At 37.3% G+C, this 14,308-nt stretch overlaps 1 protein-coding gene across 26 annotated transcripts in view; it reads right to left on the bottom strand.

Annotated features, from left to right (window-relative positions):
* Nucleotides 1–14,308, bottom strand: part of LOC308686997 (serine/threonine-protein kinase Nek1-like) — a 181,575-nt gene that overhangs the window by 146,317 nt on the left and 20,950 nt on the right. For 25 of the 26 annotated variants that reach the window (XR_014029665.1, XR_014029666.1, XR_014029667.1 and 22 more), the window contains exons 4-5: nucleotides 9,041–9,162; nucleotides 8,799–8,889 (exon numbers count right to left, since the gene is read on the bottom strand). Coding sequence is in view for 13 of the 26 variants with exons in the window: in XM_081359174.1 (XP_081215300.1) it covers nucleotides 8,799–8,889; nucleotides 9,041–9,162 (213 nt within the window). In the remaining 13 variants the exon portion in view is untranslated. The remainder of the gene's footprint in view (nucleotides 1–8,798; nucleotides 8,890–9,040; nucleotides 9,163–14,308) is intronic. The other variant, XM_081359172.1, reaches the window with a different exon arrangement.

Here is a 14,308-nt window from a genome sequence, read left to right as displayed (position 1 = left end):
CAGCAATAACAATCTATTCAAATATAAGTTGCCGACATGTGTTATTCATATTAGACAAACATAGTGCAAGACAAGGAACTATAAAGTTTACTCTATTCTTCTCAGTTCACCGGCCACTTTCTTGCATTTATTTCGGGAGAAACTGATGAATTCACGTGCTGTAAATCCGACGGACAACATTGCAGCGCCCATCTCATTTATAGATCAAGATTATTTATAAAGGTTTTTAAACGACTAAACACACTCACTTACACGTATGTGAGAATCGTAATATCAGATAGGCTAGTTGATGACATGGTAAGCACGTTTGTGAATATTTTGAATAAAAAAGGAAAAGCGAAATAAAAGCGACACATCTGTCATACAGTATTATTGTGGCTGCGGTCAATCGCGTGACGCGTCGCCATGGAAACATTAACATGGAAACGTTCGCCTTGAAAAAACTCACTTTCTCGTGGCCACGAGTTAGTATCTTGAGGCCACGAGTTACTATCTTGAGGCCACGAGATATACTATCTTGAGGCCACGAGTTACTATCTTGAGGCCACGAGATATACTATCTTGAGGCCACGAGTTACTATATTGAGGCCACGAGTTACTATCTTGAGGCCACGAGTTAGTATCTTGAGGCCACGAGATACTATCTTGAGGCCACAAGATAGTTATAATAATTTTTTTTTGCCAAAGTGGGACTAGGGGGGCTCCGTAGTTAATAACGTGTGAATAAAAAGTTTCTGTGCCGCTAGATAATCGTATCTCTGCTATCAAACTACAAAAATGGCCGAACGGGGTGGAGTTGAACCTCTGCAACCTGGAGAGGGGGCGGGGTATGAAGTGTCTCAGTTGTATTTAAAGAGACCGCACCAAAACGGGTTGATCTCAGAAGCACATGAGAAAAGGGGTAGAAAAGGGGCCTGTGGAGCTATAATAATGAGGAATTTAGACCCAAGCATTGCAGTTCCGCTTTATATAGACTACAAATGTATGATTTATATGTAAAAAGGAACAATTTAAAAGCATGATATGTCTCCTTTTAATTTATTTGTGTTTTCTCACATTTTTGCTTAGACAAGTGTCCCGAGCAATTTTGGATCATTATCAGTGATGAGACTACCATCCACCAACCGTCATTCACACGGCAACAACTACAGAAATGGGTAATACAAGATGACCTATTCCTTTATTTATTAACAATTTTTTTGACAGTGGAAAATGTATTAATATTTTTGTGTTTTTTTTCTCACGTATTTGCATAGACAAACATGTCCCGTGCAATTTAGGGTCTATATTAGTGAGGAGACTGACTGACTATCCTCCACATCGACTGTCATTCACGCGGCAAAAACTAAAGAAAAAGGGACTACAAGCTGACCTATTCTATTATTTATTATGCTGTGAGTAAATTACATTTTTGTCAGTGGAAAATTAATTAAGATTTATTTATTTTATTTTTTTTTTGTAACATTTTTTTCACAGTTCAACATAGACAAACGTGTCCCGTGCATTTTTGGATCTATATCAGTGAGAAGACTGACTGACTATCCTCCACAGACTGTCATTCACATGGCAAAAACTAAAGAAAAAGGTAATTTCCCAGGGAAAGCAAGAACTGAGAACTGATAAGAATGTAAAATGTGTACCTTGAAATGCAAGTCACTTTGGATAAAAGTGTCTGCCAAATGCATAAATGTAAATGTAATGTAATACAAGCTGAGATATAAAGGGTATGCATTGACATCACTTTCCTGCCGGAACACGCCCCCCTAAGTCAGACTGAGTGGCTAAAGAGCTGCAGCGGGACTGGAGTTAACAGGGAATCTGAGAAAACGTGAGTAAAACAAAGGATTATCAATTTAAATTAAAGGTTGGACTGGATATAGTGTTCCTAACAACTTATCAAAGATCCAGTAATCCATGGATATTGACATGCTGTCAGAAATCCTGTTTTCTGACATTTTATATGTGCCTGGGTTCGACGATTATTTCAGTTATTTAATTCAATTTACAATTATTCAGAATATACAATGGTAAATATTTAATTGATGAGATGTCAATACAATATATACCAATGCAATATATAGGGTATGATTTTACCCCTAAATTCAGCATATTGACACAAATGATAACTGCAAATCCAGCGTTCGCTGCCTGGAGTCCTGTTGTTTCCATGAATAGGCTAAAGCGATCCATTTGCTTCTCTGTTCTGTAGCTTTCGACAGTCTGTAAAAATATACCTCAGCTTTCTTCTCAAATCTAGTTGTACTGTCAATCTCAAAGCTCTTTTCCATTTTAGATGCGTTTTGTGAAAACAAATGCAGCCGCTCAGTCTTTTTGCCACTTAGTCGGCGTAACCGCAGTCACTCCGGCCGACAGTGACGTCACACGCATAACCTCTATTCTAGCATTTATGCTGTGAGTAAACCAGTTTTGTCAGTGGAAGATTATTATTTATATATTTTTTTCACAGTTCGGCAGCCAGAAGTCCTGTGCAATTTTGTATATTTGACAGTGAGGAGACTGACTGACCATCTTTCACATTTATTTTTTTTCACATTTGCATTTAGTCATTTCACCACATTCATGCATGAGAATATTTTGTAAAATAAATGATTTTTCAATAAATACTGTTAATAATTGCATCCTTTTCTTTTGCATTGCTTTATACCAATGTTTTTCCTTTGTCTTAAATAACTTTATTAATTTGAGTTTAATCAACTTAAATCATTTACAGCAATCGGTTTCCTAAAACCATTTGAGTAGCTATATAGTTGTTTAGACTTGTTTAGATTTATTAAATGAACTCAAACCAGTCAGTTTAAATTAATGGAATGAACTTAAAATATTTAAGTTACAAATACTCAAAATGATTGACTAAACCAACACTAAATTATGAGTGACTTTGACTCAATATACTGTATATAAGTTCACAATACTCATATGCATTTATTTTTAAACTTAAATGGTTTGCCGCAATTAGTTTCCTCAATCAGTTTGAGTTAATTTATTGGGGTTTACAGTGTAGCATCAAGAATGTAAAAATTGTTTTTTTTTACTAAAATGTTGTTACTCAAGGATGGATCAGTACAAAATGTTTGTCTCTGAAGCGATACTGGTCACAGATGAACTGTAATAAAGTGTGCGCTCTCCCTTTCATTACTGCTGAGTTGTTTTATGATAATAAAGTTTACCAGTTTATTAAGCTCCACCGAAAAGGCATAAAGTCTCAATATATTTGTTAACTGTTAGTTGTAGCAAGTATGTTGATGATAATGAAAGGGAGAGAGAGTTTATGGATAAGACGTTTTTATTCAGCTCTTACAGTGATTTTCTTGGAGTGAAAACGGACGCTTTATCTTTAGTGTGATGTATAATAAAATTCATAAAACTCATCAGTAAAGTTTTGGGCATCATTCGGACAGGGTCTGCTACAGCAGGCTTGAGGTGGATAAAAGCAAGATGACAATATAGTTATAGTTTAGTTTAATTACGGTTATAAGTCTACATGCAGCAAACTCTCTGGCTTTGTAGGCATTATTGTCGGACTCCGGTTCCAACTGAGAGTTTTACTTTTACTTAGAGTTTCTGACATTTTCAGTGCATCCTGGTACCAGAGCGTGAGCTTTTGAAGCTCCGTCTTCTTCTTGAAAGGGGGCTGGGAGCACCACTAATTTGCATTTAAAAAGTGCAAAAAGTGGCAATTTTAACATGCTTTAAAAATGGTCTGTGGGGTAATTTTGAGCTGAACTTTCATATAAAGTTCAGCTCAAAAATATATGAAAAAAGTTTCATATAAAGCCAGAGAGTTTGCTGGGGATATCTTGTAAAAGGGTCATCTGATGTTCCGTTTAATTTAAGTTGATTATGATTTTTCAAGACAAAAAATTTGATGTGAATGAATTAGGGATGCACCGATTGAACGGTGTTATGTGGAAGAAACCTTGGTTCCTGTCCCAAGGTCCCGTGTTGGGAGCTTTTTGTCGTCACAAGATGCTAACTACAGATGCCTCTCTCACGGGCTGGGGAGCAATCCTAGAAGGACGCTCGACTCAGGGTCTGTGGAGGGACCACCATCTCTCATGGCGCATCAACCGTCTGGAGATGTTGGCAGTATTTCTTGCTCTAAAGAATTTCCTCGCAGATCTCAGGGGCCACCATGTGCTTGTCCACACAGACAACACATCAGTGGTCGCCAGGGATGTAGTGGAGGCTAAACGCACATAAACGCCGTTTACGCACCTCCCAAAATTCAGAAATAGCGTTTGCCCACCTCCAAAGTGCGTTTATCCACCTCTAAATGTCACGTTATTTGAGCGGATTTTGCTTTTCCAGTGCGTGATCGACGATCGGTAGCCTACATGATTCGAGCATTTGGGCCATTAACGACAGAGCAGAATGAACGCGCAAACACGGAGCAGAACATGAGAGCGCATCGCTCTGACACACACACGGAACAAAGAGAATGGCGCACACAAGGAGCAGAAAACACACGCTCGTGAAGTTACTAAACAAGCTGCGCAAGAATGAAACTTGATTGCAGCCGCAACAGGAAATCATTAAAACGGGGATTTTTTTATTTATTCATTACAGGCAGCTGGTTTAGGGAGTATGTCCAACTGTACTGTACCCAACTGTACAAGAGATTCAGAGGAAGTCTCAAGTCTCAAGTCTCATTTATTTATATAGCCCTTTCTACTACGCCGTAGACCAAAGGACTGTACATCTAAAAACAAGAAAAACATACAAAAAAATCGAAATATGCAATGACAGAGTCAAGGATTAAAAGAAACAGAATACAAATACGTTTTCACACGAATTTTAAAAACATCAACTGACGGTGCAGATCTAATATCAGGGGGAAGAGCATTCCACAGTCTAGGGCCAACGACTGAAAAAGCTCGATCCCCTTTCGTTTTAAGACGAGTTCTTGGAACAAAAAGCAGTAAACAATTAAAGGAAATCAAGCCTGCACCAGGTTAAAGACTTTTCCCTCTACAGGGAAACACTGATCCACATTTTTCTGATAGACCAAACAACTAATCAATTAATCGAGGAAATATTCAACAGATTTATCGACTATGAAAATAATCCCAAATCCCTAATCATCATGTACAAGTGCATTGCATTGGATGCCCCGGATATAAGCCTCCCTCTCGATCTCTCTTAAATATTTTTGTTCTCTCTGTTTTGTCATTTAAACTTTATAGACATCAACTATATTATTCCTTCTTGAGTCTCTTTAACAAGAACTTAGATTATTGTATGAATTGAATAGTGATTGTATGACCTATGATTAGGGAACAACCAGTGATACCCTTGGTAGTACCATCAAATTATAGCCTATAGCGATGTCATCACGGATACACATACACCGGTAGACAGTGGCCCACCTTACCGGGTGACCAAGTGGTCCATTCTTGGTCCACCAGAATTTATAGTTTACCCACCTATTTTTTTTACCACTACACCACTGGTGGTCGCCTATATAAATCACCAGGAGTGTTTGCGTTTGCGTCCATCAGGGCCGGTTCTAGACATTAGGAGGCCCTAGGCAAAATTAATGTTGGAGGCCCCCCCACCCCAATAAAAAAACACTTGAAACAAATATGATTCCTAACCTTTTTATTTATACAACATTTAATTTCAAATTTAGTATATTTTTACTTACACAGTACATAAGTTTGTACACATTACTATTTTTAATGTTTTTGAAAGAAGTCTCTTATGCTCATCAAGCCTGGATTTATTTGTTAAAAAATACAGAAAAATAATATAGTGAAATATTATTAAAATTTAAAATAATGGTTTTCTATTTTACTGTACTATAAAATATATTTCTGTGAAGCTGAATTTAGTGTCACGTGATCCTTCAGAAAACTTTATAATATTCTGATATATTATCAAATGTTAGAAATAGTGCTTAATAATTATTTTATAAAGTATCACATACTTTTTTCAGGATTTTTTTGATTATTAAAAAGTTGTTTTAAAAAAGTCTTCACTATCACTTTTTATATATTAAACACATCCTTACTGAATAATCCGTTTTTGTTTTTTGTTTTTTTATCAAATAAATGCAGGCATGTAGAGAATAATAAGAAACTTCTTTCAAAAAATTAAAAATAGTAATGAGTCCTGACTTTTTACCGGTACTGTATGTACATAATACAGTTTTTCTCGATTGCTTAAACACTATAACCAGGCTTTTGAACTAAAATTTCAAAACCATAATGCCATTTATGAAAAAGCACACCCATTTCACTCAACTATAAACATTATTCCCTGTTTTGACACATGAGTCATATTTGTTGAACTGTCACTGCAAAACTCTACACACAAACTCTTCATTTCTCATTGCTTAGACCATGTTGTCATGTATAAAGCACTAGCATTCAAAATTGCTCACTCAAGTCAGCACAGCTTCAGCTCAGTTAGCACACATTTACCCAGGTGGAAACACTAAGAGTCAAAATTTAACACACATCAATCAGAACTTCAATAGATAGATAAAAGGGCCCAAATCAGTTTATTGCGTTTTGGAACAATGGATCCAGAAAGACATGAAGGAAGAGATCAAGGAGGGATAAGAATGAGGAGGAGGAAGGGCAAGGACAAGAAGACAAGCAGTCTCAGATGAATTTCAAGCCACTCTAGTTGCCCATGTGTTAGTCAATGGTATGACTATGAGGGAGGCTGGGCTACGAGTAAGGCCAAATATGAGTCGCTTTACCGTCGCCTCGAGAACCTTCAGGGAGGTGTGGTGGCAAACAAAATTCTATCACTGAATAAGAGACAAACATTTCCAATAGTCTTTGATGAGGTGTATTTTCTTGCAAGAAAAGGCCAGCAGTCATACAGTCATACAGAGTGATTATAGAGTGTGACAGTGAAGGGAGGGCATCCTTTCTCCTTTATAGTCTTGACTCCCAGAATGTTATCTTTCTAGGCCAATTATGGCAATTCAACCATATGTGGAACATTCTTAGACGTGTTCATCATATTGTCTCCTTCAGTGGAAGCTCTCCTGTCACTCTTTACCATTCCAATACAATTCCATATTAGAATAAGGTTTGTGTGTGCTCTTTTACTGTCATATGATGATCACACAAATCTTACTGTAAGTAAATAAAAAAACACTAGAGGAGAGAGTAAAAAAAATAAATATTTTGTTGTGTGTGTGTTTTCTGTGTATGAATAAAAATGTGCCAATGTATCCACTGGTTGTGTCTTTTGTGTTCATCATGTGAAAAGGTTTGTGATGGGGGAACCACAAGCAACATAACTTACCAGTTTTGGAAATGTTGTTTTGAATTTATTGCACCAGTGTCTTAGACTATGTTGTAGTGTGTGTGATTTTGAGGGCTTGTGTGTCCTGTCTGAGGGCAAAGTTTGGTTTTTCACCAAGAGTGAATGGTTTTGAGTGTAGAGCTTCATTTTGACCTGAATATAGAATGTTTGGAGAATTGGGTGAGACGTTATGGATTTGTGTTTATAGTTTTGAGAATAGGAGGCATAGTTTCAAGAAATGTGTTTAAGCAATCGAGAAAAACTGCAATCAAACTTTATCTAAGGTAATGTTTTTTTTTTTAAATGAAGATGTTATTGTTGTTGTTGTTATTTTTCTGTTTTATTCAATGTATTCACAGTTCCAGAATACCACTTCAGTATGCTAGATGAACATAAGTGCTTTTATCATTTTTTTCATTGCTGCGGTATGGGCATGATTTTTCCCTCCCATTTAATCAATATTGACTGCAGATATTGCCATATTATTAATATCAGTAATATGATGCATTGCATTGTTACTATATGCTATACACAAATCAAGTGGAAGAGAAAGACACGATCGCTACTGAGCAGAAAAAAAAATCCTAAACTGATATTATTGGCGTCAGTAGGCTAGGCTATGATGTCAGGGTATAATCTAATCATCAGCAGAATTTAGAAGATAGACCCATAGATATGAGATCCTTTATTTGAAACATTTAAACACCTTTCTATGAAGGTGGCGCTCCTGAAGGGAAAGGCTCTCTCCAAGCAAAGGCTGTCTCACTGGATAGTGGACGCCATTGTCTTGGCTTACCAAGCAAAGGGTCTGCCATGCCCCCTAGGGGTGAAGGCACACTTCACCAGCGGTGTGGCTTCCCCCTGGGCTCTAGCGCTAACAGACATCTGTAGAGCTGCATGCTGGGTGACACCTAACATATTAACGAGATTCTACAATCTCCGAGTGCAGCCAGTGTCTTCCCGTGTACTCGCTTCAACTAGCCAGTAACTAGGACCTGCTAGGTGTATCGCAATGACACTGAAATTATGATTCATCTCTCAGCCTTACTTTCTAACCTCATAAAAAGACTCAAATGCAAATTAAGGCCAACTTTTACGTTTGGGTTGGAACATGCTTGCTGTTATCTAAATGAAAATGATTGATGCCTCCGTGCAGCGCACACACGCAGAGCCAGGAATAGGGCGGAGCCAGACGTATACTAGACGACCAATATCTATATGAATTGTGAATTAAACCAATAACGTTACCTGTTTTCTGAATAAGTGCACTCCATCACTGGTTTTGTTTTGAAGAGAAAAAAACAGACATTGCTAGGCTCAGTCAAGAAAAGACCAACTCGAACATTTGGCGAGACCAATGACCAAACCCGAGACAAGTCCGAGTGCCAATACCAACGAGTCCAAGACAACAGAAAAACGTGCTAATGATTCATAGCATGCAGTTATTATAAAGTTTTACAAAACTGTAATAGATAAAAGGAACATTACCATCCGTCTAATTAAAACAAACTCACCTTCAAATGAATCCACATAGGAAACAATATATCCATGGTTCAGGGACTTCAATATCTTTACTTCCTTCCTGACTGCGTGAAGGCTCTTTTTCTGAGAGGATTTCTTTTATTTATTATTTTGGTTATCTTTGTAGCAAAATAATCACTTAAATTTAAAAATGAAGCTTACACACACACACACATTGAAAAATGACATTTTAATAACAAACTAAATTTTATGGCATATTAATGATTGTACTTACATCTCTGCAGATGATCTCTTTGACCACATAGGACACTCCATCTTTGTTGGTCAGAAACGCTTTTCCCGAGATTCTTTGTTCATATTCTTCCGTTACAGTGTGTCCATGTTTTTCTAACACTCCTAAAATCAAAGTTTAGAATTAGAAAAAAAAAATATTCCCAATTATTTTGAATGATTTTTAATTATACATTTATTTTAAGATTTTTAACACTAATTAAAATTTGTTTTTACAATATTTTTAATTTTTGAACGATACCCAGCCCAAATTACCAGGGATTTTAAAGGGGTGGTTCGGAATTTTTGACATCGGACCTCATTTTTAAGTCAGCCTGGTTGTTATTCATCAGTGGAGAAATTTAAAAAAAAAAATTATCCAGTCCTTATATTTGGATAGTTAGCCGATGCTAGGCTAGCGCGAGTCAATGGGAACAACTAGTAGCCAGCCATTAAAAAACGTTTTACCCACTCCACAGTGCACCAAACGCAAATCAATTAAAACACTAGACTATCGATGCAAATGTCCGTTGAGAGAATAATGTTAGAAATCAAACTTACCTTTCATCTCAATGATCCCAAAGGAACTAGTTTCTCAGCAGCTGCGGAATTTTACTTTGCTCCGGTTAGTAATGCGGCAAAAAGTAAACACAGAACAGAAGCGCTCTACAGTGTGCGCAGTACATGTGTGTACCGGCTCACTCGGTTGCCTAGGTAATCAATATCACTCCGCTGCTGCTGTAGACAAGGCTTATGATTACAGGGAACAAATTATAACTAATGCAATGTGATGAAAGGTAAGTTTGATTTCTAACATTATTCTCTCAACGGACATTTGCATCGATAGTCTAGTGTTTTAATTGATTTGCGTTTGGTGCACTGTGGAGTGGGTAAAACGTTTTTTAATGGCTGGCTACTAGTTGTTTCCATTGACTCGCGCTAGCCTAGCATCGGCTAACTATCCAAATATAAGGACTGGATAATTTAAAAAAAAAAAATTCTCCACTGATGAATAACAACCAGGCTGACTTAAAAATGAGGTCCGATGTCAAAAATTCCGAACCACCCCTTTAAGTTATGTTTTTTTCTCAAAATTGACTTTGCTGAATTGACTCTATCAACTGTTATTTGTCGGATTCCAACAAATCATACATAATTTTGAAGAAAAGAATTAAGCTCAGAAGAGAGAATCGCGGTGCATAAATGAATTTTAGTACTGAATTTTAGCACATTAAATTTATGGATCAATCGATATTAAATACACATACACAGGACTAAATGTAATATTAATTTCCCTTTAAACATGATTGTTTTCAAATAAATTTAGTACAAACACATTAAGGCGAGACACGGCAGGCAAAAACATCGATTTTTCATGCATGGTCAGTTTTGAGATTTTGGGCTAGTTTACTCCTTCAATATGTGCTCTTTCAAGCTGCTGTAAAGAAAACATTGCACATATACATTAAGATGTTTATTTTATCACATTTTGTTTACTTGCAGCAGTACTGTAAGTTCATTCTGAATTTACCAAGAATATCGGTATTGTTGCCCACACAGCAAATGAGTCCGTGGCGGACCCGCCCTCAAGCCGCCAGATCCGCCTGACTGTCAGATTCGTTTTCGCTGCGCTAACAGGATCAGCCCCGCCTCCAGGATCGGCCCCGCCTGCGGTTTTAATCGGCGAATCCAGAACGGATCACATACGGATCCGCACTTCGGACGCGCCTTAACATGTGCCCCGCCCCCTGACGCACTGTCACCTCGCGGACTCGCTACAGACGCTGGGCGGACCCGCTGACCAAACGCGCCTAATTTCAACTGTCGCCATCGTCACAGAATCATTCTCCGCACTGTGGAAAAGCTAACCGGCAGGTCGACAAGCACGGAACACGGTAAGAATGGTTCAAATATGCTTTATTTGTACAGTTACTTAGCTGTAAAACATTACCGTTCATACCGTTCAACATACCGATGATTTTATTTCTGAAATGATTGTGGCAAAGTTAGCAAATTGTCATTAGCGTAGATTTGAGTAAAAATGTATTTGATAAATAATAACTTTGAGTAAAAAGCTATTTGGATGGTATATTCTTTCTGTCTGGGAGGTTATGGAATTTTTTTTGTGCCAATAATAATGAACGTAGCTTTTCAAGAAACTAATGAAAATATAAATTGAAACTCAATAAAATATCTTTGAAACTGAAAAAGAAAAAATCGCAGGCAAATTTTTTGACTTCGTTTTTAATACACTGCATGTTTTGCTAACTATTTCTCATATTTCATTCGCTGATCTGAACTTACAAATGCGCTTCCAGAGTTTTCATTTACGCTTCTGAAGTTTTCGTTTACGCTGCCTGAGTTTTCGTTCGCCGTTCTGACACATTTCTCTCGTGGGGGCGGGGCTAGTAGCAGTGTGTTCTCATTGGCTACTGAGTTTTTGAGTGACAGCTTCTTGACCTGGAAGTGAAGACGTCAGTGGTGTGTTTATGTGTGGATGTGAGCATCTGTAATCGCAGCTTTCTATTTAATTTGAGTGATATTAAGTTTATATCTGTATTTATTTGCTGCTACATTATATTGTTGAGATGATTTCTTATAGAAGGAATAGTACAGACGAATGATATCATTATCATTAGTCATCGTCGCTATCAGGATACTGGATAACGTTAGCCTACTGGTGGTAAGTCTGTTTGTTTTTATGATTAATACTATACAAATAGGCTACTATTTATAATACAGTAGACTGGCTTTTTTCAGGTGGTGAGGCATTTTAGAATTCAGTGAGAGCCCATAACTTTATACAGCTGTGTCTTGATTTAACGTTAACTATTATTAGCCCAATCATTTGGCTAACGTTAACTTTACATGACTTGTTTATCTACATTCGGTTACAGACAGTCTTCGATTAGATCATATTTCCCCCCAGCCACCCCAAACAACATTGGGCTAGAGTACTGTACAGTATCTGTACTGTAGCCTACAGTACAAAAAGTACTGTATTGGTCAATGACCGATGCCATAGGACCAGAGCGCTGTCAATCACTGCCTGATTCAACTTTGGCAATGTAAAGCCTTTTTTTTTACCATGCCAATAAAGCTATTTAAACCTGAATTTCTAAATTGCTTATTAATTTGCGATGCAGAGTTTTTGAAAGAGGAGAGACACGACTTGACCACAGAACACGTCTCTGTGGGCGTGACGTCTGAGGCTGAGACTATGTATCATCTGACAGCAGGCCACGACTGTAATTTTCATATAGTTTAAATTCCTCTTATTTAAGTGATCATTAATTTTGATGGTGTAAATGTATATCATGCTAACAATGAGTAGTGTGATGGCCATGGTTGCCAACCTTGATTACCTGAAGTGAAACTTTCCTGACGGCTGAATATATCACACACGTTTGCTAGTATTCTCTTTAAATTGTAACAGCTCAACCTAATCAGAGCCTAACATGCAAAGGAATCATCATGAATAAACAAATATTCTCCGAAAACATTGGACACTACAATATTTTAAGTATTATATACAGTACTTTAATGTAGGCCTACAGTTACACCTGAATAGACTGAATAGATCTCTTGTGCTTCTAAAAGCTTCTGTCGACTAGTAGCAGCAAGTAAATAAAGATCAAATAAAAAAAAAAAAACATATCTTAATACCACTAAAAAGAACTGGAAACCTGCGCTTACAGACGCTCAAATCCACACACAAACACACCACTGACGTCTTCACTTCCAGGTCAAGAAGCTGTCACTCAAAAACTCAGTAGCCAATGAGAACACACTGCTACTAGCCCCGCCCCCACGAGAGAAATGTGTCAGAACGGCGAACGAAAACTCAGGCAGCGTAAACGAAAACTTCAGAAGCGTAAATGAAAACTCTGGAAGCGCATTTGTAAGTTCAGATCAGCGAATGAAATATGAGAAATAGTTAGCAAAACATGCAGTGTATTAAAAACGAAGTCAAAAAATTTGCCTGCGATTTTTTCTTTTTCAGTTTCAAAGATATTTTATTTAGTTTCAATTTATATTTTCATTAGTTTCTTGAAAAGCTACGTTCATTATTATTGGCACAAAAAAAATTCCATAGGAGGTTAGGTGATTTAATTAACGTTAGCTGTCCGGATTTTTATCACACTGAGCGCGTATTTTCTCCCCTCCAGTAACGTTAAAATGTCAGGCAATATTATCATGTTAGGCCTAACGTTACCTAACTTACTTTTTTCACTGAATTTCTGGTATAACATGTCCATTTTTGTTTACATTTTGACAGTTCCACCTCCCCATGTAATGTTGTTTCAAAAAAATAATTAATATTATATGATACTGTGTGTGTGTGTGTGTGTGTGTGTGTGTGTGTGTGTGTGTGTGTGTGTGTGTGTGTGTGTGTGTGTGTGTGTGTGTGTGTGTGTGTGTGTTCTGTTGCAGCTTACAGTTTGTTCAAGTGCCACCAGTCTTATTTTGGAGTTTCATCTTTTCCTGACATGAGAGTAAGTAAGATTTAATACTGTTCCAACTTGATTTAGCCAGATATGTTGTCAAATACTGACACTGGTCCACACTACAGCATTTAGCACTGTACTGGTTTGGTTAGTTTGAGTCCATTTTTGTTTACATCATGACAAAAATATTCTCCACCACCTCCCCATGTAATGTTTCAGATAATTATTTCATATCATATTAAGATATTGTGTGTGTGTGTGTGTGTGTGTGTGTGTGTGTGTGTGTGTGTGTTCTGTTGCAGCTTACAGTTCACAGTTTGTTCAAGTGCCACCAGTCTTATTTTGGAGTTTCATCTTTTCCTGACATCAGAGTAAAGTAAGATTTAATACTGTTCCAACTTGATTTAGCCAGATATGTTGTCAAATACTGACACTGGTCCACACTACAGCATTTCAATTGTCAAGGCTTAAAAATTTGCAAATTATCTACTTGAAGATGCAGCACTGGCCCAATGGGGCAGGTGAAAGTTCCTGCAACTAGCCCAAGTGTCTTTCACGCTGGCCCTGGGCCATCAGGCAGTCCTTATTGTCGAGCCCTGCTGTATAATTATTTTTGAAAACACTCAAAATTTTGGTTATTTTCCACAACTCACTAGTTGAAATGTGTATTTTGTGTTTCTGTTACGTTTCTTTTAGATAAAATGAATAGAAAAACTGTACCTGTCTCCAGCTCCACCTTAAGACAGTAAGTTCTTCAGCAACTTCACTGTAAGTTGACAGTTCATTGTTGATTCAATTGAGTTCAGTAAGGCCACATTTATACT

This window comes from Scardinius erythrophthalmus (genome assembly GCF_964197995.2).
Source record: "Scardinius erythrophthalmus genome assembly, chromosome: 2".
Taxonomy (NCBI): Eukaryota; Metazoa; Chordata; class Actinopteri; order Cypriniformes; family Leuciscidae; genus Scardinius; species Scardinius erythrophthalmus.
The sequence above is the reverse complement of the archived record's forward strand: the minus strand, read 5'-3'. Positions and strand labels throughout refer to the sequence as shown.